General features: G+C 38.8%; 1 protein-coding gene across 1 annotated transcript; it reads left to right on the plus strand.

Annotated features, from left to right (window-relative positions):
• The first annotated feature begins 81 nt into the window (after window positions 1-81).
• On the plus strand, window positions 82-25211 carry ACAD9 (acyl-CoA dehydrogenase family member 9). Its single transcript, XM_075514298.1, has 18 exons — window positions 82-263; window positions 2044-2137; window positions 4494-4595; window positions 7814-7920; window positions 9331-9431; window positions 11255-11333; window positions 12343-12517; window positions 13144-13217; window positions 14619-14694; window positions 15398-15468; window positions 15822-15941; window positions 16805-16933; window positions 19582-19661; window positions 20253-20379; window positions 22350-22427; window positions 23291-23419; window positions 24360-24432; window positions 24908-25211. Exons 1-18 carry the CDS (start codon window positions 129-131, stop codon window positions 25006-25008), a joined length of 1851 nt encoding a protein of 616 aa, XP_075370413.1. The 5' UTR covers window positions 82-128; the 3' UTR covers window positions 25009-25211.
• The last annotated feature ends 11 nt before the right edge of the window (window positions 25212-25222 follow it).

Consider the following 25222-nt stretch of genomic DNA (forward strand, 5'->3'; position numbering starts at 1 on the left):
GCGGCCCCTCCGGGCGGGCGGGGCCTCCCCTGACGGCGGGGAGGGGCGAGCGGGCGTCACGCGGTCACGTGCCCCGGCGCGCGCGCGGCCGTCAGCGTCGCGCGTGCCGGGCAGGCGAGGTGGCGGCCATGAGCGGCCTCCTGCTGCGCGCCCTGCGCGCCGCTCTCCCGGTCCCCGCCACCCTCCCCGCCGTCCGCCGCCTGCGCACCGCCGCGCCCCGCCCCGCCTTCGCCAAGGAGCTCTTCCTGGGGACGCTGCGGAAGGTGAGGGGCCCGCCCCGCCGCGCCGGCTGGGGCCCGCCGCGGCGGCGGCGCCTCAGGGGCGGGCGCGGGCCGCAGCGGCACCCGAGCGGGGTCCCCGGGCGCTGCAGGCGGCACCGGGGGACAGCGGCGGGGCTGTTCCCGCCGCGCCGTCCCGCAGAGGAGCGGGCGGTGCGGCGGAGCCGGCTGGCCGTGGTTCCGCCGTCCCAGGCGGCACTTAGCAGCGCCGCGGGCCCGGGAAGCGGGTGAGGGGAGTGCCCCTTACGGCCTGCGGGGAGAGGAGAGCTGTCCCCCTTTCCCCGCCAGCAGCGGAGCGCTGAGCCGTGCTTCGGCCTCGCACCTGCTGCCCGTTACGGCTGCAGCCAATGGAGAACGTGAGGCATGGCGGCGCAGTCCGCTGAAGGCGATTCCAGTAACAACTGCTGCTGCCTGTTGCAGTCCAGGCCTGCTCGCTCTCGGGTGTTTCAGTGGGCCTCTCAGCTGAAGCTGGGGTAAATACATCGACCTGCTTGCACCTGTGCGCACGAAACGCGTGATGTCATTCTGAACGCTGGAAACAACCAGCGTCTGAAGGACTACTTTAAACCGCAGTCGCCTGTTCTTGCAAGCCTAGCACATTCCCTACAGAAACACACGTGTCTGTTTACACTGGGCATTGAACAACTGCATTCTGCCAAACTTACGTCAGTTTATTGTCTGTTTACTTCAAGGAACAAGATTTTACGTAAACATTTGCTTACAGTTTTTTATAGGAAAGATTGAAGTTCTTGTTGTGTTTTGAGGTGCCACTGGACAAAGAACTTACGAATTTGAGATACAACACTGTATTAAAACAGTACTTGTTGATCCAAGGTTTGGAGACATTTATCAGCAGTTACAGGGTTAAATAGATTGAAAGAAGGAATAACTCAAATCCACTGAAATGAGTTGAACAATAAAGTTTCCCAAAACAGACCACATCAAGTAAAGTGTTATGACAGTGAGCAGTCAGACTCCGTCACATTAAACCCCTGTTCATATATGCCTTTTTTTTCCCTCTCAAACTTCAACAGTTTTCTGAAAAACTGTAGCATTTACTAGCTCCTGAATTTTTGGAGCTGACATGATTCTTCAGACTATCGTGAACAGTTTTATTTGGGCAGAAATGGACTCTTCTATTTAAAAGGGGAAAGATGATAAAAATTAGAAGCATGCTTCTCATGTAGTCTTTCACTTCTTGTGCTAGTTGCTTGGATTTTTTTATTTATTCAAGCTTGTCAGGTCATACAGCTTCCAGTTTATGACCAAAATACCAGGTTGATGATAAAGAGCAGTATGGAACTCACTAACCTTTGTACTTGTGACGCTAAACAGGTGGAATGTGCTGTGTGTTTCCAAGGGACAGCATTTATGGGCTAAGCTTTGGAAACATTATAGCAGTAAATTGATTCTGATACAAATTAAAATTAACTAATTTTTTTTAATCCCAAAATGGGATTACATTGACAAAATTCATGGTTGATGAAGGGTTTTTGCATCCTCATAGTTCTTAAAATCTCTTTATTTCTCCCTAATGTTTCTGTTTTTCAGGTAATACCTTCTTATTTGTTTTTTGTGTGTAGTAAAGTTGAGTCCTGTGGATTTCATCAGATAAGGCTGTTTGTTTCTGAACATTTTCCACAATTCTTAATTTTCACAGTTTTTTTAGAGTCTAGTGTTTGAAGGGTATATGTTCATGAATTTTTATTTCAGTTGCATGATTCATGCTTTAAAAAAGAAAATAAAAATTTGCCTCTTATATTAGGAAGAAGTTTTCCCTTATCCAGAAGTTAGCAATGAAGAACTAGAAGAGATCAACCAGTTTGTAGGACCTGTAGAAAAATTCTTCAGTGAAGAAGGTATAGTTATTAGTTTCTTATTCATGCAAGTAATTTAGTGATTACAAAATGATTTAACTATAGCAGTTGAATAAGATTGTTACACTTAAAATATTTAAGTAATTTTATGCATTTATTGCTAGTCATGTAGTGCTGCCAGTTCTATAGGCATGTTCATTTATGGCCTTTTTGTATGGAGTGTTTGGATGCTGGTGAGAAGACAAATCTTCAAAAAAATAAATAGAAAAAACAGGAAGTAAAAGAAATCTGGGATAGAGGTAGGATTTGAAATTGTTTTTAGCTCGGTTGAGTAGTGCTATAGTGATTTTTTTCTGAAACTTTTTAACTGTCCTACTGTACTAAAAGTGGTTTTAACAAAATTCAGCAGAGATACTCATAAATGATGACTCATTGAGAAGCTGTGAAAAATCAAAAGCATTTATGTTTTAGAGTAGGGATTCTATTTGGGTAAAGTTGTATTAGCCATATGCGTTCCAGGTAGGGTTGCAGGGTGTTTCTTCTATTACTGGTGCGATAGATAAGCCAATTCTAGAACAATTGTAGAAAATTGGTTTTTACAGACAGCAATTTCTGAGACAGTGAAACAGCATTGTCTCAGAATTCCCACTGACAAAGATACTAGGTCTAGACTGCCAAGCACTGCAGGAGTTTGAAGAAGCCTTTGATTATCACAGATCACAGTTTATGAGATCCGGGTAGTTTTAACGATAAAGTTGTAACATTGGTCACTGATAGTAAATTAAGAATTTCTGCAGATTACATCTTTTAATTCTTTGCTCTGTTGGGGAACATCATTTATTGAGTAAAAAGCTTAGTATTTAAGGGAGGAATAAAAAAGTCAAATTATAGAGTCTTAACTGAAGGTGGAAATTGCTCGTCTTTCTTTGAATTCACAGCTATTTCTGTTTAGTTATTCAGGGTAATTTCTGAGTGTGGTAAAAATAGGTTAGGAGAGCAGTCTTAAACAGTTAGAAACTTGATATGATTGGCACTGGGTAAGGAAATTCATCCCAGCAGAGTCATTATGAAGTGTGACAATGTCTAGACACCACAGATGGGTCTGCATGGGCATGATGGAGGAAGAGGTAAAAAACCACCTTTCTCTCCCCAGAACAGCTGATGGCATACCACAAATAAATATCTCATACTGTGTAGCTAAAAAATTACTGTGGGGAACAAAAAGTCTTTTTAAAATGAGTTTTCATTCTGAATAACTTATCTTAGAAGAGCATCAGAATATTTAGTTGCCTCCCATTATTGTATGTCATACAGAAGTTACAGCGTCATTTATGTTTCTTTAGGAAAGCACTGTTGCAGAGTTACTTCTATTTGTGTACTTTTTGGAAAGATGGCTTGTGTTCCTTTTGCTGCAGCTCACAGCCTTCCTGAGCTGCTTAATATGATTCTTGTTTATTTTCAATGTCACAGTACAGAACAGCTCTTATAATGCCCCAAGAATTTGACTAACTCATAAGAACAAGATTTTTGTAATGACCTCATTTGTGTACGTTGTTGTTGTTTTGTTTTTAAATCATGACCTAAACGTAGTTCAGATAGAAAATCTTGGAAATACTTCACTTATTCCAGTCAGGGAATCTGCTAACATGCACAAGCACAATCTATACACATAGAAATGTTTGAGAAAATGAAATCCAGATTTTTCCCACTCCCGAGTCCTTTTCTTGTATATGTTGTGACTTTACAGCCGTAATCACTATTCTTGGGACCTTCCAGTCGGTTCTGTATTTTGACTTTCATGGTGTAATAAGGTGGGCTACTTAAGTGGAGCGTTGTTCTCCAGAAACAGAACTGGGAATTACCCCTGCAATGTGTAGGACTTACCTGTGTGACCGTCATCAAAAGGCTAGAAAATCATGGTTTTTCACTTTGCAGGGAGGAGAACTCGTTGGGTGGCAGGCTGCGGCAAACAGCCCCCAACCAACCCAGGGCGTTATTAATCTTACAGAAGCCAGTTTAGGGTTTGAGACTTCGGCAGCCACGCAGGGAGGAGAGCAAACAGGACAGTCAGTAAGATCAGACTGAAGCTAGAAAGAGTAATTCATGTGAAGTTTGGGATGAGAAGTATGTCTGTATCTGGTGCAACAAGCACTATGTCTTTTCTCTAGTCTTCTGAAGCATCTTTAGGACAATTACAGCAGAGAGGGATGTGAAGCTTCAGCAGCCCCTTTTTCTGTAAGTTATTTCAGTTCTTCAGGTCTGGGCTCTCAGACTGATGGCTAGGTTAGAGATCATACTGCTGCTAATTCCTAGCACACAGTGACCTTGGCTCTGATTTGAGAATGCTGCAGTCTCAGAGATTTTCACTTTTCAATTATAAAACCATCTGTATTTGTAGTGGACTCTAAGAAGATTGATCAAGATGCAAAAATCCCACCTGAAACTTTAAATGGACTGAAGGACCTGGGTCTCTTTGGCATGCAGATTCCAGAGGAATACGGTGAGTAAATAATCACAAAGGGACAGCCCAGTAGTCTATATTAAGTAATGCATTTTTGGGTCTTGCAAAATGTGCCTGTACTATCCTATGTGTCGTCCTTTGACTTGGATGTCTAAATTAGGAGCTGAGGTTTCCTGCCCAGTTAATAAAGAGATGCGGGCACCAAGAATGTCTGTTGGCTATGTAGGGAGCTCTGCACACTCTTACCTTGGGCGCCTAAGTTAGATAACTAATTTTAGGTGGTGTAAATTCCTCTTGGCGTAGCGTTTTCCTTTTTGTTCTTTTTTTGGATGCAGTAGAGTAGCTTGACATTCTGTGGGACTTGCAGTTCTTGCTGGTGTTTCCTAAAATACTGGGTCCAAACTATGGTGTCGTGTGGAACTGATCTATCAAAGCTGTCACCTGTCATTAGCAGATAGGAATGTGTTTGACCTTACAGAAGTGTAAAAGTACAATGTCTATTTATTAAAAGTGTAGCTTTTGTATAAAATCTTTCCTATGCAATACTGAAAAAAAGTTTGTCTTAAAGGACATTATAGTGCCAATTGAGACCAGAGACATTAGTTCCTCAGTGGATTAACCCTTAAACTTGCAAAGGAATTTTCAAGAAAATGTTAATCTTATTCTTATGCATAAAATAAAAATTGGGATTGAAACTAATACTTTACATGAAATTTATAAAGAAATGAGATCATTGCATTGTCTATTTTCTATTATAAAAGAAGGAGACTTCAAAGAGAACAACTCAGAGGAAGACAAACTGTGTTTGACCATCTGCAGAAGATAGTTTCAGGGGGGAAGATACCTAATTTTTGAAGAGAATAGTGTGAAACAGTATTTTTTTTCAGTGATTACAATAATACTATTTAAAGCTCGAGACACACTTCAGTATTTACTTGGTGTTAAAGTAATACCCTATTTTTCATAGCATTTTTTGTTACACCTTTTTTGTTTATTGTATTAGGCAACATAACTAGTGTTGCTGTGCTGCACTAATTTCAGTTCTTTAAATAAAGTGTTTCTATACAAAGTCATTAAAGTATATTGGACAATTTGCATGTACTGTAACATGATGTGATCTCTTGATTAATTAATTGTTAATTAATGCTTTTGAAATGCATTAGAAATGGTATTAAATGTTTTTCATGGGTATTCAGAAGTAGGCAGGGTGATGTGAGAGTAAGATAGAAAAGAGGTTTGCAAGCTCTTTCAAGTTTTTCTCTTCAGGATAGTGTCTGGGGAGGAGAAAGATCTGGACAGAGTTTAACCCAGATGGGGAGAGAGAGGCATTGAGGAGTTAAGAAATGTATTGGAAGAAGACGGGAGGTTAGTGTCCACTGAAAGGAGGTGCTGGAAGCAGAGAGCAAAGGACAGAACTCAAAGCAGAGCATTGGGAAGCATCGTGACGTTGGAAGTATAACTTACTATTGATTAAATAGAAATAAGTTTCCCACTCTGTTAATTTTTTTAAATAGTCTGAAAGGCAATGACTTAGAAATCATACTTTAATTTAATAAAATTTTGTTGTTGTTTTGATCTTGTATTGTTTTGAAGTTTGTGAAATAATGCTCTCTCAGCTTCCAGTTTGTATAAGGTTGCAATCCATTCAGCATACTTGTAGAAAATCATAGTCCTGTTGTCTCGTAAACATGTATGCTAGATAAAATCCAAAAGATGGAAAGCAATCACCTTACTATAAGCAAGCTACCTTTTCTGCACCATAAATAATATGCTTCTAACGAGGTTATTTCCTGTTTTCTGTAGTTTAGAACTGCTGTATTTTTGGTGGTGGTGCTTGTCGTATTTTAAAATTCTTCAGTCACATGTACTCAGTGCTTCGTTCGTTGCATGGTATTTTTCATAATGATTTGTAATAGTGGCATATTTGCCAGTAGCATTAAAATGCAGAACATGAATGGGAAAAACGAAGCTCATGTAAATCATGGAATGATGGCACTCTTTAACACTGGCATCCCTGGAATTACTGTGCACATCATCAGTAGTCTCCAAGCTGAATCCTGAGCCCAGCACCTCTCAGAAAGGGGAAAAGAAGTCAGAGTGTGTATAGATAGGTGTGAGAGTTTTAATTCGCGTTAGCATGCTCTGAAGGAGAAGGGTGTAAGAGGCAGTGACGTGAATTAATGGTGTGGGGGAGACTTGTTCATGTGTTTATTTGGTATACATAAAATAGTAGGACTGTTGAGACATCTGCTGAAATAAGGTGTTCATTATCCTGACTTACACCACTGTCTCAAGTAGAAAATTATTAACCTGGACAAAAGATTATCTTGATTAGATAGAAGTTGTTTATTCAGCAGTAATATATAAAATACTCTAAATTATGGGGAGCAGGACTTCTAGTCCTGGCAGTGTAACATTCTTGAACATTAGACTCATAAAGATGCAGCTTCGATTTATCCCACTTCTGTTCTTTTCAAGCTCCTTACCAGTAGTCTCTGTATTTGCAGCAGCGGATCACAAAATTCCTCCAAAAAGGATGTGCTGGTGTCAAGTTTGTTTCTTAATATATTCACATTTTTTGAACTGTTATATTTTATCCTTCTTTAGTACCAGTTTGGAAGTCTGCTCGGGAACTATTTTGTGTCAGTTTTGTTGTCTAGGTCGTTTTCTGCCCTGCTGCCAGTGAAGCTGGGGACAGCCTGGCTGTCTTTGTGTATCGGTACCAGCCCAGCTCTGTCCTAAGGCTTGTCCAGCGCTGCTCCCTCTGCGGCTTGGTCTGCAGCTGGTCAGCCCTAAAGCTGTATATGGTTAATTGTCTGGCTTTGTAACGTAGCATGGAAGCTTCAGCAAAAAAATGCATTTTATCCTGTAAGCACAGAAATTCAGACTAGAGCGGTTTTTATACCAAATCTTTTACCATTTTCACATACAGAGTGTTTTAAACAAGCTCGTTTTCTACCATTTGGTGGATTATGCTGTATTAGCTATGTGTGCACGTCTGCTTTCTGAATAGAACTAAATTCAGCACAACTCATGCTTATTAAAAAAGTGACTGTTTTCAAAATGCATTCTTCTGGCACAACTGCAACAATGTGGTGCTTATTTGTGGACATATTATATCCAGTCTATATTAAGACGCTCTCCAGTTAACAGTGTTACATTCTTGATGTTTCTGTACTTGAAAGGGATTTTTTGTGGGAAGGGGCAAGTTAAATTGTGAGCTATCTACTTTGAGTAAAATGTAGTGTTTGTTCCAGGTGGTCTGGGTCTATCAAATACCATGTATGCACGTTTGGGAGAAATAATTTCTTTAGATGGATCTATCGCAGTTACTCTGGCAGCTCATCAAGCTATTGGGCTTAAGGTAATGCTTTTCTTTTACGTCAAGTAGTTCTACACAACTTGCATAGAAAAGGTGAGGTGAAGTTTGTTTAAATGTGGAGTGTGAGTGTAACAGATAAGAATTACCGGTGAAGCATAAATCAGGTGGAACATTCTGACGTCAGGTTGGTTGTTCGTGTTCCCAGCACCCTCTGCCAGCGGCTCAGCGTAAGACTCATGCAGCATGAAGACTAAATATGAAGTACACAAGAAAATTATTGGTCCAGGAAACATTGAGATAATAATTCTTAGAAAAAAATACCTTAAATGATCCCAAGTTTTTTAAATTGAGCAAACTTGATAGAAGTAGCTAGAATAAATATTGAAATAAATAAAATATTAGGGGGGCTAAAATTATGGGGAGGTGGGACAGCCATGCAGAGAATTCAGAAGGGTGCAACTTTCTCTAGCTGAATGAGGCTGCATATTGGGGAGCTTAGAGAAGAAAACTTACCCAAGATCAATGTGCTATAGCAAGCACATGGATTTTAAACTGGTTTTTTGTTTAATACAGCTTTAGGTATCTACCTTTTAGTGTGTTTTATGGTGGGTGGATGGTAGTAGTCTGAAGCTTGAAATAGCAATAAGTTTGTTATAATGAGAAAAAATTCTTCATGGAATTGAGCAGACAATGCTAATTAAAAATACGGATGTATTCCTCACCTTACTTAAAATTTTGCTATCTGTAGAACAGGGATAGTGAGCTGAGCTGATTGTAAAGCAGTCAGATGAGAAGTGTAGTGCAAGACACAGCTACTGTCACTCCTGCTGTGGCCAGTTTGGGTCAATTGGGTTAATCCTAATTTGGCTGAGTAACTGTATGTTAGCTATTTAACCACTGATTACTTAGTTTTATCATGTATTTTTGTATTTTGTTTGTCCTTCGTAAGAAACCTGCTGTAAAAAAAAATACAACAGAGATAATTAAAATAAGTGCACTCCCACAAAAAGTTGTTGAATGCCTATGTAATGAAATAATGTGGAACCTAAGTAAATCATATGGTCTGTTCTCTAGGAGCTTTGAAAATTGCTGGTTTTTGGGTTATTAAAATAAAATTATAGTGATGATCATGAAGGTACAACAAATTATAAAGGAAGGACTATCTGAGCACCTTTCAGAGCAACAATTAAGTGTTCAGTTCAGCATAAATACAGTGAAACCTTACCCTAGAAGGCAGTCTTAACAATAAGCCATTTCCTGTGGGCATTTGAACAACTGTGTGATGATAACTGACGTATTTTAATGTCTGATAATGTCCGTTGTTTATTAAACTGTCTCTTGATATGCCATAAAATCTGCAAATTAAGCTTCCTGGACTTGGCGAAGCTTGTCAGCTTTATTTCTTTTTACACAGGTTGACGCTGAAAAGTTTTCTATTAATTCTTTATTTAGGGAATCCTCATTGCTGGCACTGATGAACAGAAAGCAAAGTACCTGCCTAGGCTGGCATCTGGGGAGCACATTGCAGCTTTTTGTCTCACTGAACCTGGAAGGTACTGGTTTTGTAATCATAAAAGCTTCAGAAAGCACCAGAACACCTAAATGACTTTTTTATTATTTTCATCTTCATTGCAGAGGTTGTTTGGTTTATATATTACATCTTTATTATTTGGTGCCTATGGCTTCAGTATATGGGGGGGGGGGGGGGGGGGGGGGAGGTTGGGTTGGTTTTTTTTTTTAAAGGTACACTTCAAATCATGTAGTTCATCTTTCCCCAATGTGCTGCTTATGGCAGTTTCCATGAAATCACTAACGGTTGTTGTTCCCATCCCAGGAATTCATCCACTTAATTTCTGGCATTACTGAATATGAATTGAAAGGATACTTTGTGCCATGTTGGAAATAATGTGCTGTGTCTATGCTAGGATGCTTTCAGTTCTTCTGCAAAATTATAAAAGCCTGTATTGCAGGAGCTACCAAAAATAATAGGAAGAAATTTTGGTCTTTCCTTCGAGTTTAGAAAAGGCATCTTTGTAGCAGCAACTTCATTTCAAAGATAAAGTTATATTTATTACGTTTATTCATTAACTATTGCTAATGTTGCAAATCCTGTTAATGCAGAATAGGTACAGTTTTCTTAAAAACATAGGCAGATGGTTTACTACATGATTGTAAGGGAAGCTGAAGGACTGAGACCATTTGAATGTTTGAAGTTTCATCTTGCTTGTCCATACAAAACTATAGTTTGAAACTGTCTTTTCTGAATTCTTGTCTGCTAGAATGACTTGCAATGAGCGTTTGATCTACCTGCTAATTTTCATGTTGCTGTGACATAGATACCTCCCAACCATCAGTGATGGTTTTTATTTAAGAGTCCTAAGCCAGTTTTTGACCTCTAAAAGCTATCCCACTTGCAGGTAGATTTTAAACTAGCACAGATATTTTAACAAAGTGATCCATGGAGGGGCCTTGGAAGTAACACACAGGAAAAAAACAGGGGCTGACTGTGCTCTGAAATTCTTCTAACATCTTTATTTAGCCCAGTATTATTTAAAAAGATTGCTAGTCTTAGTAACTTTAACTTCAGTCCTCTTAGAGACCTTAATTCTAGTGCACAGAAGCCATTGTTTTTAGAACTGAATTTTAGAAATCTAACCCTATTAAAATACCAGCTGAGATCTGGCTGTTCCAAGAACTTAACAACTGTCTTCAGCTGAAGCCAGTGAGCTGTTGTGGCATTTTAATTTGTGGAAGAGGAAACTTCTTTCAAGGGGGAGACTATGTGCTTCCTGTTAATTACGTAATAAGGTGGTCATTCAAGAGAGGGCGTGAACTTTTAATCACAGCACATAAACTTTTGATTGCTTTGTTGGAATTCACCTGCTGATTTTGCTCCTGTAGAAAGTATTTGATGTGCCCAAGTGCTCATTGATAGAGACTCTATCATATATTTATTTTTCATTTGTGTTGAGCCTTTTTTAACTTAGGATATAAAACCATGAATTCTTGAGGAACAACTTAGACATTTTAAACTTGATTGTGTTTTAGGATGACATATTCATTGTACATTCACATAGCTCAATGTGTGGCTCAAAAAGTTGCTTATGTGGCATTCTGAACATTCTGGTCAGGTCATAAGATTGATAACATATATGTTAACCAGCAGAAGTGTCCCCTCGGGTAACTGAAGTAGAAGTAGATTTCTTTAGAGCTGTTGAATCTAGTAAGTTTCCTTGTTAGTTAAGAATTAAAATTTATATACTACTATTTAATACAACTATAAACATTCTTTTTTAAAGGATGGGAAGAAGAAAAAAGATTTGTTTTTTAAAGCATGTTTATTTCTTTAAACATGAATGACTTGTTTGGCTTTTAGTGGAAGTGATGCTGCATCCATCCAGACAAGAGCAACCCTCAGTGAAGATGGGAAATACTTCTTGCTAAATGGCTCCAAGGTATCCACTCACAGACTGGAAATATGACAGGTTTTTGTTACAAGTTTATAGAAAGCATCTTTGTCTTTTGCAGCATTGCGGTCAGTCAGGTTTGCTAAGTAAGAAGCTAGCTTGGCAGCTGCGTCAGAATTTGGAGGTTTCCAAGCGAGTGAAGAATGACCACGTCAAAGACAACCCATGTTGTTTTAGGGTCAGAGAGAATAGAAAAGCACACTGTTTGGGGAATAACCTTCACTAAACTCTTGGTAAGAAAGACAGGAGAAGGCACTCTTAAGTTCCTTCTCTGTATCACCAGCTCATGGTGTTCAGCTTCAGGGAGGGTCAGTTAGTTAGCCCCCTCTGTGACAGCATAGGTAAAAAGAAACCTAAACCCATGTTTTCCCCTCTCATCATTCATGCCAGATTTTGTAGGTGTATTTGAAAGAAAACTTGAAAGCAAATTGGAAATAGGGCTGCTTGGAATATTTCTGCTAAAAGAAACAGTGGCGGAATACAGTCTTGAAGAAATGTGGAGATGTACTGGATTCAGCAATATTTGACACGTTGCAGACTTGATCTGTGGTTGTTGATACATTTGTCTGTGACGTGAAGAGACCCAGCTTGTGGAAGAGGCCGTACGTATGTGGCCTGAGGCAGAGAATTTCTCGTCAGAGTTGAAGTTACTTTGGGCAAAGTAGAGTCTGTATTACCCTTGTATCCCTCACGTGCCATAAGTAGCAGGATGTTCAAGCTTTTGTGAAAATGCACCATGGATTTTACTTTAATTCAAATCTATATTGCAATCTATTTTTATAGTTGCTCTAAGCTTACTATTATGTGGTCAGCTTTCCTTGGAAATGTGTTCACAAGAGGCAAAACTAGTAGCAGGACACTCATTAGAATTTTAAGGGAGGAAGAAACAATTTTTCACCACTCTGTTCTTTGCTGGTCCATTATGAAACTCTTAGGAACAGTGCTCCCAGAAGCAGAACAAATACATTTCTTATACATCTTTCCTCTCTCCAAACAGGTTTGGATATCAAACGGTGGCCTTGCTAATATTTTCACAGTATTTGCTAGGACAGAGGTTGTTGACAAAGATGGACAACTAAAAGACAAAATTACTGCTTTCATCGTAGAGCGGGATTTTGGTGGAGTCACCCATGGGAAACCTGAGGATAAGTTAGGCATTCGAGGATCCAATAGTAAGAATCACTTAAAATAGTTAACAGAAATTGTTTTAGTATTTTAATGTTTTAATTTGTTTAGATCATCTGAATTCAGAGGCAAATCAGTATCTATTCCATATAACAGTACAAGTTTCATGTTTCTTTACCTAGCTTTTCCTACGAGTCCTTCCTAATGCAGGGTCTGAAATAAGAAATCCATACTGTGTAATTCTTCTCTGCACATGTGAAGCTTCCCTAACTCTGTAATGAAAGAAATTACTTGGAAGATTCAGTAACCAAGTAGCTTTAATCTAGAAATAAGTTTTCATAGGCTCTTCTTAAGCGTACTGATGATTATAGTTTTTCACCATCTGTCATTTGGGCTTGACTGCTCTATCAGTTCCTTAAAATAGAGACAAAACTACAGTTCTCTGTTCATTCGGTGTACGTTAATTATATTTTGAATATTTTACACCAGTAATTGATGTCAACTACAGTCTTTTCCCAAATTCTAACTTCTTTGGCAAAGCATATGTAATTCTGTCATAAACGGTCCATTAGGAAAACTTTACTTCTTGTTACAAAAAGAGTCAATTATGTTCTTGAATGGCTTTTAAATATTTCTACATAATAATTCAACAGCTATTAACTCTGTGTTTCAGCTTGTGAAGTACATTTTGAAAACACAAAAGTGCCTATAGAGAACGTAATTGGAGAAGTAGGAGGAGGATTTAAGGTAAGCAGTAAAAATAACTACTGATGATTTTTAAAAGCCTGAAGGAGACTTTTGTGGGGTTTTTTTTCTGTACTGAAGTTTCCTTATTGGTAATATGAACATTGCCAAACTGAATACTGGAGGACAGACTTCTCCGTGTACCTTATGTGCTTTGTACTAATTGGTTTCACTGGCACAGTGCTCGAGCCTGCCATAATCTTGGATTTGTGTGTATTTCTTCTCAATACAGTTATAGAGCTGGTGCTGCTATTTGTTTGGCTTTTTAATGTTTTTCATGGGATACTGTTCTCTTCAGAAAAGGGAGCAACTTTTTCAACAGAACTTCTGAATTGAATCAGGGAAATGTCTTCTGCTGTTTTCTCCAGCCAGAATTGTGGACTATGTAGAAAAAGGGAGGGAAAGAAATGAGTGTAACAGGAAATGGTTCGAGGAAAGTCCAGATGCTATCCAAGGTCCCATGGTTGTCGGATGATTTTCCAGGGTTAGACTATAGCACAGGACAATGATGGGAGGAGTACACTGAAAGGCTGCCTCCGGCATTGGCTTCTCTTTGTCACATCAGAGAAGTGTGACACCAGTAAAGAGAACCCTTCTCAGTTTTCTTACTCCTGCTGTAGCAGCCAAGTCTAGACCTAAATGCTAAACAAAACAATTTTCTTTAATGTAGTAAATGGATCAAAAGATGATCTTTATGATTTCTTCTTCAGCTAATTATCACAAATTAAAATGTAGGAACAAGGACTTCTTGCTAAATTTCTTAACAGTCTTTGAACTGAGTCACCCATGTTGCTCTTGTTAAGAAACAATACTAGATTTCAGAATCTATTTTTGCACATTATTGATCTGTATTTCATTTCTACACCTTTCATTCTTACTCCCTTTGCTTGTATGTTGCTGAAAGGTATCTGAAGCAGGAAAGCATCCATTGCAGGTCCGCTGCAGAGAAGATTTTTATATTTGGCTGTTGTGTACACACATGAAACAATACTCCGTTTTTCTTCTTTGTCTGTTTGATAAACTTCAGCAGTGCTGTCTAGTTTGAATGTTGTTTATCTAGTTGCAGATAAATAAATCTTTATCTACATTTTACCTTAATGTAGTTTGAATAGAGGATTACTTCCAGCTCACTGGATCATCAGTGTCTGAAAACTGTATCAAATATGAAATTGGATGTAGTAGGTCACCTTAAAAGCCTATTTTTGAAGAATTATTGCTGGGATGCTGAATGCTGTATTGACCAATATGAGGGCAGGTGTCACAAGACAGGAGGTGTATTCCAGTGACAAATGAAATCCAGGAAAGCACTGAAACGTGAAGCAAGATAGCAGTAACCGTCGCAGCCTACGGACAAGTTTTGTGGCAACTACATCTGTGCCTAAAAAACATTCATTTTCTTCACAGGTTGCCATGAACATCCTAAACAGTGGAAGATTTAGCATGGGCAGTGCATCTGCTGGAATGATTAAAAAATTGATAGGTGGGTGAATTAGGTGTTCTGGATTGCTGGGTGCCATGCAAAAATACCCTGATCTGCATAAGGTATATAATGCAGTTAATTCAAAATAGTAACAACATGAGTCTTGATCATAACAACATCATTATATTGTCAGTCATAACATGCTTTGACTTCTTTAAAACACTAAAATAATTTTTATTTAAAATTTTTATTAAAAGCCTGTAAAACACTGAAGTTTTTTCATTTCATATAGTGGGAAATTATTGCCTCAGTCAAATTTTTCTCTCAGTAAGAATATTTTACCTCAGAATAATCTATATACTATTGCTTTTAGAAGGTATAATCTCCCTTAAAACTTCCAACTTGAGTAACTGGCTCAAGGCTTACACACAGTAGTAAGTAATAAAATTGGTTTCTACCAGTAGTTACCCAAAATAGTAACAGAAATCCGTCTAAAGTAATTAATTAGCACTAAAATGTGCCTTCTCTAAGAGTACAGGTTCATGCCTCAGATTCTTGTTTAAAAGCCTTGGCACACGGTTCCCAGACTGGATCCACACCGTCATTTTGAGGGTGTTCTTCACACACTACTGCTTCTGAAGCAGCGAGGGCTTTACTATGTATAGGTTGCGGTGTCAGAATCAGGCAATAGAAGGACACTATCAGCAGGGATAGTCTGTCACAGTTACAATTCTGCTGTTCTGATTTTTTTTTTTTTTTTAAGAAATGACAGCAGAGTATGCTTGTACCAGGAAACAATTCAATAAGAGACTGAGCGAATTTGGATTAATTCAGGTAATAAAAACCGAAAACCCTAAATCTCTACTTTGTATTGACTAAGTGCAAGGACATAGATTATGTTGGGGTTCTTTTGGCTGTACTGGTTTGAAGAAATTGCTAGAGGTATTAAATTTGTGTAAACTTAGTGCAGACTTCTGTACGCTGATTTTTTAAATGTCTAGAATGATAAATTAATTAATAAAGACTTTTTTTAAATTTTTCATTATTGTTTTGCAGCAGTACTTTTTATTAATTAGTATTTGATAACATGTTAAACATATGAAAATGCTGTGGTCTTAAGTTTCAGGCTTGACTGTGGGATTTTGCATCTGAATTACTGTATGATTCCTCGCATTGCTGTTTGACAGGAGAAGTTTTGTTTTATGGCTGTGAAAGCGTATGTAATGGAGAGTATGGCTTACCTCACTGCAGGAATGATGGACAGGCCAGGCTTTCCAGACTGCTCCGTGGAGGCAGCCATGGTCAAGGTAATGAATTTTATTGAAACACTTGCCTACAGCTTTAAGCTAATGAAGACTAACACCTCTCCTGTTTTGCAGTCTACATTCCAGATTGCTGAGAGGCTCAGGTATTACACTTAGACACATGATACAAAAACCTCAGCTAGATGGAAAAAATAGACGTTCCTGTTTTCTCTGATTTCCCACGTGCTATTGGTTACCTCAGATTCAGGCTTTTGTCACCATATGAAATAAAAACAGCATACAACAGGTTTGGAATATCATGGTCCTCTTGAATTGTGTTTCATGTGGCCTCACATGGTAGCAAGAGTAAGAAGACACTCAGTCATAATCCCAGCTGCAGGCCTGGCTCAGGCGCTTCTGTCCTGGCTGTAACTCAGAAGTGGTTGCAAAATACATCTGGGGAAAGAGTCAGGCCCCCTCTGCTGGAGTGTGACTGCTGAAGGCACGTCTGCAGTCGGGCTGGCTGCTGCTGGCTGGCAGGCACCCGTGAGGAGGACTCGCAGGTGTCCAGCCCCCGTTGATGGTCCCTTATGGTGTGGTCACTTCAAAAGAACTCGTGTTCGGGGGACTCTGGGCAGACGTGAAGGGCTCCAGCCAACCAGTTACGGCTGTCCTTTCACTTTGTGGCTGTCACTCTCCCAGGAATATTTCCTTACCGAGAAGTTTTTGTGGATTGCAAGGAAACCATTTCGATTTGACCAAAGTATACACCCTGAGCCATAAGGGTACTTTTTCAGGCAACCTTTAAACAGGACTATTGTAACAGCAGTACAAAATATTACAGCAATGTCATGTAGATATAATAACGGAGCAATGTTTCTGCATTTACTCTGTAGCATGGTGATTAAAATACTTTTCAATGGCAGGTGTTCAGTTCTGAAGGTGCATGGGCTTGCGTAAGCGAAGCACTGCAAATTCTTGGAGGCCTTGGCTATATGAAAGATTACCCCTATGAGCGCTATCTCAGAGATGCTAGGATACTTCTGATTTTTGAGGCAAGTATGAATATACTGTTTTTACTGTAAACTGAAATTCACACTCTCACATTCTGTAAACCAGAGCTGAAAGCTGAGTATTCAGTTGAGCAGGCCTTCACTCACTCAGTTGCAAAGTCTGTAATAGAGGAAGGCTGAAGCACTAATCTTGTTTTCTTTGGAGATAGGGATAGTACTTTCCTATAATAAAATAAGATGCGATGGCTTTTATAGACTAACCACAAAGTGTGAGTTACAGTAGGAAGCTTTGCCTCTGGAAAGAACAAACTGGTAACGTATATACATGGTAGTATATGTACCGTTATAGATATATACCGGTAGTGAATATACAGTTTCTTCTTTAAATATTTAGAAACTTTCTGGATGTTTTTAACAAAATATGCCTCTGTTTTAAATACACCGTCATGAGAAAAAGCAGTCCCAGTTCATGGCTTGGGTTTGTTGTTGTTTTGAGCAGACTAAAAGATTCTAAATTAGCATAAAAACCTTAAACTCTTTCAGTTGACTCCTCAGTTCATGGGCAGTAAGTAGTTGTAATTGCACATGCTGACTCATGATGAAATCAGAGTCCTATGTCTGCCTAAGCAAGAGCCTTATGAAAGTGAAGTTGGCCATCTTGCTTTGTATCAAGCATATTTTGAAACCCTTTTACTGCTTTTAGTCTCATGTATCTGTACTAATATAAGGGATAGGATTTGGTAAGAAGTATGGGCAAAATTTTAATTTTTAAACAGATTTCTCCAATAGGATTTTCTTTTTTTTTTTTGTGGCTAAGCTGCTCTGTTGTATCTAGACTTGAGTAACCTTTCCTCTTGTGTGCTTCTCAGAAGTGAAGTAGGGAAACTCACAAAAGATTAATTTAGAAGTTTAATTAACTTACTGATGCGCATTTATTTTAAAATAAAAATGTTGGCTGTGAAATGTATTTTGTTTCCAAGCTGGATTATCAGTTACCATTCATCTGCACATCTGAGTCAGACTTCCAGACTTGATTTTTCTTGGTGGGCCATTTAGAAGTGATCGTTTACTTCCTGCTGTCAGGACAGCAAAGATCTCAACTGCAAATTAAAGCAAGCAAGAATTTTCAAACTGCAGTTCAGTGCATAGCAGTCACCTAGCTGCTCTTGCAAATACACGTGTGTTTATGTCGTGTAAGTAGGAAGAGTCAATTCCAATGTTGATTGAAAAGCAAAACCAGCCAACCTGTAAGGTCATCCTCCTACATCCTGCGGAGTTTGATGTTTATGAATCTGACAGACAGTCTGAACAGTAAAAGCAAAACCAGATGTAAGGAGCACTTCCTAGACTGGTTGAAGCAGAGATGACCATTCATATTGGACATGTTATAGGAAGTCTTGTTCAAAAAAACCAAAACACCACACCACTGGAATTCCTGTGATCCAGCTCATTTTTCTCACTGATCCCAACAGCCGTAGAAACTCTTCTGCTAGAACAAGGAGGTTCTGCTTCCTTGCTGTTTATCTTAGCCTGTTTATAAGGGACCTGCAAGCAGATCAGATACACGCGGTTTGCTGCAGCCAAGGACAGAATTCTAAAGACTATTCCTTGTTGTCCAGGATCTGTTTCTGTTGGCCAGCACCAACAGTAGGTAGGCTGTGCTGTGTATGTGCCCCTCCAAAACTTCCTGCTTAGTCTTAGTGACAGGTGAATACCACTTCTTCTTTGCACTGTAGCCTCTTCGTCGCTTGGCCTGTCACCGGGTCGTTACGGTTTTGAGACTGATCTAATACTCAGGGTGCTTTTCATTTGTGACCAGCCTTCTAAGTTTTGATCTTTATTCTTCAGCCATCTTTATTAAAACAATCATATAATGGATTCCCAGACATCAATTGTACAGTATCATCTTAATTTCTCAGTCTGCATTTGCTTTCCAAACAGGCATGTTGAGCGGTTTTACAACTATTTAAATGTTCCTTTACCGGAACAATGCAGAACTTATTTTTTACTCAAAATGCATTTAGTCTGGTTTCTTTTTCGTTGTGATACACATGTATGTTTAATAATGAGAGGCTCACCTTCTTCACAGCTAAATGAAATCAGACTTCATAATGGAGATAAAGCAAAAGATAGCAAACATTTATGGATGGATGAAGAGTAATCTTTTAACACCAGAACAACAGAAAGGGAAGACTGGCAAAGCAGACCTGCTTGGAAAACATTAATTTGTAAACTTTATAGTTAACTGTAAACTTTATAGTTAACTGAAGAACCTGTCTTCAAAATTATACATATACTTTAAGAAAATGTAATTAATAGAGCGTTTAGTCTTCGTTGCTTGCTTCCAGTATCCCTGACCCTCTGCAACCATATGTCCTCTGCCTCCCCAGCTTCTGTTACCGCTTCAGGCAAACTCACCGGGGAGTGCCGTTTCTGCATACGTGTGTTTTCCTTACAAGCAATGATCATCTTCTGTCTTACGTAGAGCTGTCAGAAGAATTTTCTCTTACGAGTCCAAATGCATTTTAGAACATTTCAAGGAAAGGCACGGCACATAAGTTATTTAGACATTCAAAGCAGTTTTAGAAAAAAAATTTATATAAAATAGGAGCACAGCATATCTAGATTTTTTAAATACTAAAAAATACTTTGTACTTGATAGTGACTTCACTTTGTTATGTTTTTTACAGGGAACAAATGAAATTCTGCGACTGTATATTGCTTTGACGGGTATGCAATACGCAGGCAAAATCTTAACTGACAAAATTAAGTATGTTCTTATTTATTTTTAATAGTTTTTAATAAAATAAACAGAATCTGATAACTGTTTAACTATACATAGATAAGCGGGGAAACCATCGGGAAAAAAATGCAGTATTTCTGAATGTATTATCTTGTCTAAAAGGCAGTTCAATGTTATAGGAGTCTTTTTTTTTTTTTTAATTGGATGTTTTATGTATTTAGGAATCTTGGACTTACTTTATCTTATCATATAATTCCAGATTGTGTAAAATTCTTTCTTAAAAGACCAGTAATTAAAATTTTATAACGTAAGATTTTATAACAAAGTTTTATTGGTAAGATAGCTGTATCGCACATATTGAGTGCATATACTGGTCTCTGGAATTTATTGTATTTTTGAGCGGAACTGAATAGGAACCATGTTGTATACTTTTAAGGCCATGTAATTGTTCTCCAGACTTGACAGTAAAATAGATCAAAAGACTTGATGATTCGTAGACAAACTGCAGGTGTTTTGGTAATGCATTTACTATTTCAACGGCTTTATCTGAACCTCCTGAAACTTCCCTTGCAAACCAGGAAATGGCCTTTAACAGCTGTTGTTTGCCCAACATTTTAGAGAAATCAAGAAAGGAAATGTGGGCGTGGCACTGGGGGAGTTTCTAAGCAAATTACGGGACACGATGGGCAGAAAAGTGGATTATGGGCTAGTTGGTGATCATGGAGTGGTGCATCCCAGCCTGCAGGTAAGGGGAAGGGGGACACGGTGCTCTTTGATCGGGTCCAGAGACTGGTCTTTTGTATTTGATCCCCTTCACTGCTCGTCACAACTTTATATCCTGTTTATGCGAAACAAAGTGTGTGCTTAGGAACAGTGAGATTTACAAACTTAAGCACGTGTTTATACCATTTCAGGGGTAAGGACTTAGTTATGGATACCATACGGGTACACATCAAGGTAAAATGAAGACTGCTCTAAGTATGTATTTATACCAAATACAGGTTTATATCCATTTTAGTAATTTATATAAATTGAGCCTTCACAGTATTAAAGTCTTTGTTTGTAACAGTCTGTTGCTGCCCTTCATAATAAGCTCAGTTACAAAACACTATTTTTTCCCACTGAATAGTAACGTGGTTTTAGGTAAGAATTTCTGTGAAATATATATATATATATATGTACACAGATTTGCTTAATCCCTTAGGAAATCATTTTTATGACCAAAGATTAATGTTCTGTTCATAGAAAAAAGGTAAGGTATGGTTTTCCTATGATGTTTCGTTAGCAATTTGAAAAACCGTAACAAAACGATTTTCACTGTTCTGTCAGTATCCCTGTCCTCCAGGTCAGGTATTTCAGGCACACAGGTAAGAGGATTTGCGAGGATTTGCTACTACTGTTGCGTTCGCAAAAGGAAGCTTAACAGTGTGGCACCTCCTCCGGGTAAATACGCTGTGTTGTGTGGTGCCCCCAGAGTACATGGGTGCGTTGTTTCAACTACAGCAGTTCTGACCTAGCTGACGCGCTAGATTCGAATTTGCTGTAAATAGCTTCGAACCCACTCGCTTGCATTCACAGTACAAGAATCAGCATCGTGAATTAGTTGCGTTTATGAATTAATAAAAGCCAAATATGACACTGGAAATTTTCTTCCTACTTAGTACCAGAATTTGAGCCTGTTGGTGAATTCACACAGTAGGACCAGATAATCTTGATTTTCAGGGTTTTCATAACCTGCAGCACTTAGAATAAGAATTAGGCTTGCTGTGTAGACCTAAACGTTGCATAAGAATTTTTGAAACTATTATTTGCATAAACATAAAGACTACACAGAAAAGTTACCAGAAGTAAAATGTAGAAAATTGTAATGCATATTTTATTCAGAAAGAATAGTGCCTATCTGGCTTTCAGCAGCAAACCGGATGAATGTTAAAAAAACAGTTCTCGCCAAGCGAAAAATCTAGTAGTAGTTGGGCTTCAGGATACCAAGGGCTGCATCTCGGCAGTGATTTTCCCCTTGGAAAAGAATCAACATTTTATAATCCCATTCTTTTTAGGTAAATAAGCAAACTCTCTCTCCTTTTTAGCTGGTAACAAAAAGATATAAAATGGTGAAAGGTCATCTTAACAGGGAAGTCTGGTCAGTAACTAGAAGTTGATAATAAACACTATATTTAGCAGAAAATTGAACTGCCATTTTTTTAGAGAGGGAAAGTTTGTTCTTGGGGGGCGGCACACATCTTGGGGCTTACATCATTATTTTCTTCAATAGAACTGCGTGTTTGTTGTTCAACTTGAGTGTACATTGTTCCTTCGTTTTGATCACTCAGAACTGATTCTAGACCTCTTAACAGTGCTCTGCTAAACTTCAGTCCTGGCTAATTAAAAAAGGAAAACTAGTTTTGTGCTCTAGTTCAGAATTCTAATTTGTGTCTTGGCTACTAAACCCGTCAGATCCTGGCCTCATGCAGCCAGACCACGGAGGCCCAGGACTGCGCGGGCAGAGCAGCTGCTTTCTCATGCAGAAGGCCGTGTCGCCCAGGATTCTGCTTTAGTGGCTGGGCAGCACGGGAGTAGCTCATGCTTCCCCATAGGCGCTTCCCTGTAATGTCCTTGTTGGTTAGCTACGGGTCCTGTTTTAAGGGGACGGGGGCGTGCTTATTTTTTCCCTTAGAAGGCTACTCAAATTGTTGTATTTTGTGTTTTATTTTATAGGAAAGTGGCCAGAAACTTGAAGAAAACATCTATTATTTTGGAACTACAGTGAGAGGCCTGCTAAGTAGGTTTGGCAAGGTAACTATTATTTTTTGTGTTATCTTCATTATTGAAGAGTTTATCCTCAACCAAATGGGAATCTGGAATGGACTGTGTGTGTGGCAAGAGCCAGGACTTCCTTTACACAACACATTTGCATTGAATATAAGAAAATACACTGAAATTCTATACTTGAGGTAATGGACAACTTTTGTTTAAAAAAAACCCCCAAACCACCACAACAACAAAAAAAACCAGCCAGCTCGGTGAATTAGTTGTTTTCTTCTACGTCTGTAAGAACAAATCCTGCCTGCTCCAGTGACTACTTTAAGTACTTGCTGTGAGTAGGCACTGGAACCCATTTCCCTGTTCCCCAACAAAGAGCTGCACCAGCAGTTTTGGAAGTAATGCTCGTCATCCATATTGTACAGCAAACGGATCTATGATTATGCCATGCAAAGTGCTGTAGTTAAAATAGGAGAGACTGAAGTTAGAATACCCTGGCTTTTCAATTTTGTGACAGTTAATCTGCTGTGTTCTGAGAATGCTTATCGGCCAAGGCCCTGCCACATTCCACCTTAACGAATACATCTTTTGAACAGGCTTAATGTAGTTGGTACTTTAATTTCAGCAGTTTGGGCATTTACTGACATGATTTCAAGACGCAGCAATTTTGGCTGCAGCCAGAACAACTGTTAAAAGGTCGAGCATAGTTAATCCAAAACTGTTAAAAGGCGGAGCATAGTTTATCCAAAACTTTCTGACTTAGGGTAGAAATTCCATGTAACAACTTACCTGTCTGTGCTAAATAAGTATGAACCTAAATACAAAGTATGAAAAAAATGTTTGGTTGAAGTTTTAAATGGATGAGCTACAGCTAATAATCATTTTTACTCTTCTAGACAATAGTGGATGAGCAGTTGGTTCTGAAGAGAGTGGCAGATATAGTTATTAATTTATATGCAATGACAGCCGCTATTTCCAGAGCTAGCCGTTCTATCAGTATCGGTCTGAGAAACCACGACCATGAAGTAAGTGTACTTTAATACCAGTCATACCCATTTAATGTCTGCGCTCCCTGGATCAGGTAGTTTCACAACCAGTATTTATTGCCATTCTGCCTCACTAAGTGTTTTGTAATAAAGAGGCACTCTCCAGCCTCAGACTTCTCCTTGAAATGTTACAGCCTACGTACATTTTACAAGGCTCTAACCAGATGCTTTTGTCTCGACGAGCTGACTTTTCCCCTCAGCTCCGAAATGTGCACGAGCACGATGCTGACCTAAAAGAGTGCTCTAAACCAGCAGGCATTGCATGCAGTAACCACACCAACTGCCTCTCCGGTGCTCTGAACATACGAGTTGCATGCTATCAAAGTATTTAAAATATTTTAACACATACATACACATTTATGAATGAATTACAAATTTGCATGTTCTCTTACACCTGCTAATACCATGCAGTTCTTCCCAAACTCTTTCCATGTAATCATTAATAAATAGTAATGTGTAGTAACAACAGTATTTTATCAATAAATTTATTGACAGTAAAGTGAGTGTTTGACACACGGGTGATTGTATAGGAGCTCATAGGAAGTTTCATGGCAATGGTTGTGCTACAGGACAAGTAAATTTGCTACAATTCAGTGCTAGACAAATCCAGACTGATTAACCTTTGTCTTCACTGGCCCCGAGGCTTCAGATTTGGTGTGTGTAAGCCTCCTCTGGGTTTATTACCAAAAATGTCTTCTAGTCAGTTCTGAGTGAAGGGGTCATCCCAACTCTGCCACTCAGTAGCTGTGGGGACAAAATAACAACTAAGCTTGCAGCATACATGACTAGCTTGCAGGGCTCCATTTTATCAAGAGACAAAACTAGACTTTCAGAAATATAAATTACTGTATTTTTACTACATTGGTTTGTTTATGAAATTCTTTTACTGGTTTTTAACTGAGTTCTACTGTTTTCTCAGGTGCTTCTTACAAATATCTTCTGCACAGAAGCATATTTCAAGAATAATTATGCCATAGCTCAATTACAAAAATGTAAGTTCGATAAAATAAAAGGATTTTTTATACTCTTACAGCTTTCACAGACTCCAAACAAAAGTAGGTGTTTGACCAACAGAATAGTTTTGCTCTGCCTTTAATTAGGATGAGGAACAGAACTGGTACCAGGTGACTATAAAGAGTCTCTTCAGTTAAGAGAGAAAACAAACTACAGTGATTCTTTTTTTCCAGCTGTGGGGAGGAACATGAAATCTGTCAGTAGCAAATATTCCTGTCAAGAAAATACGAGACAACCAGACAGGTCATATACCTAATCGTTAAGTACTGACCAGTTAGGCATTTGGTCTGTGAAACTCAGTCTGCAATAATCGGTCTTTTTTTGAAGAAATGTTAAATTATTTCCTGGCACTGGAGTTTAGATACTTGCATTTGTATTCTAAAATCCTGTTCAAAAGAAATTTAGAAAGCTCTTTACAGTACTTCAGCTAACTTTCCTGCTGTTTCTCCACAGATGCAGATGAAAATCTGGATGACTGTATTAAAAAAGCTGCAAAGCAGGTACTGGAAAAGAGAGCCTATATCTGTTCTCATCCACTGGACAGGACATTCTAATTACTTCCCTGACAGCAAATACTGGTGAATGTAAAACAGTGACTAATTTTCTGCAGTTCAAGTATTTGACACCTTAAAAATAACTATTTCATGAGTTTACCAAATGTAATTAGCTGTAACTGTGTAAAATAAAACTTCTAAACACAACTTCATATAAAAAGGAGAAATAAAGAAATTCCATTTGTATCTCAAGTTTTCTCTTACTCGATGTATG

Source organism: Mycteria americana, chromosome 11 (genome assembly GCF_035582795.1).
Source record: "Mycteria americana isolate JAX WOST 10 ecotype Jacksonville Zoo and Gardens chromosome 11, USCA_MyAme_1.0, whole genome shotgun sequence".
In the NCBI taxonomy this organism is placed as follows: Eukaryota; Metazoa; Chordata; class Aves; order Ciconiiformes; family Ciconiidae; genus Mycteria; species Mycteria americana.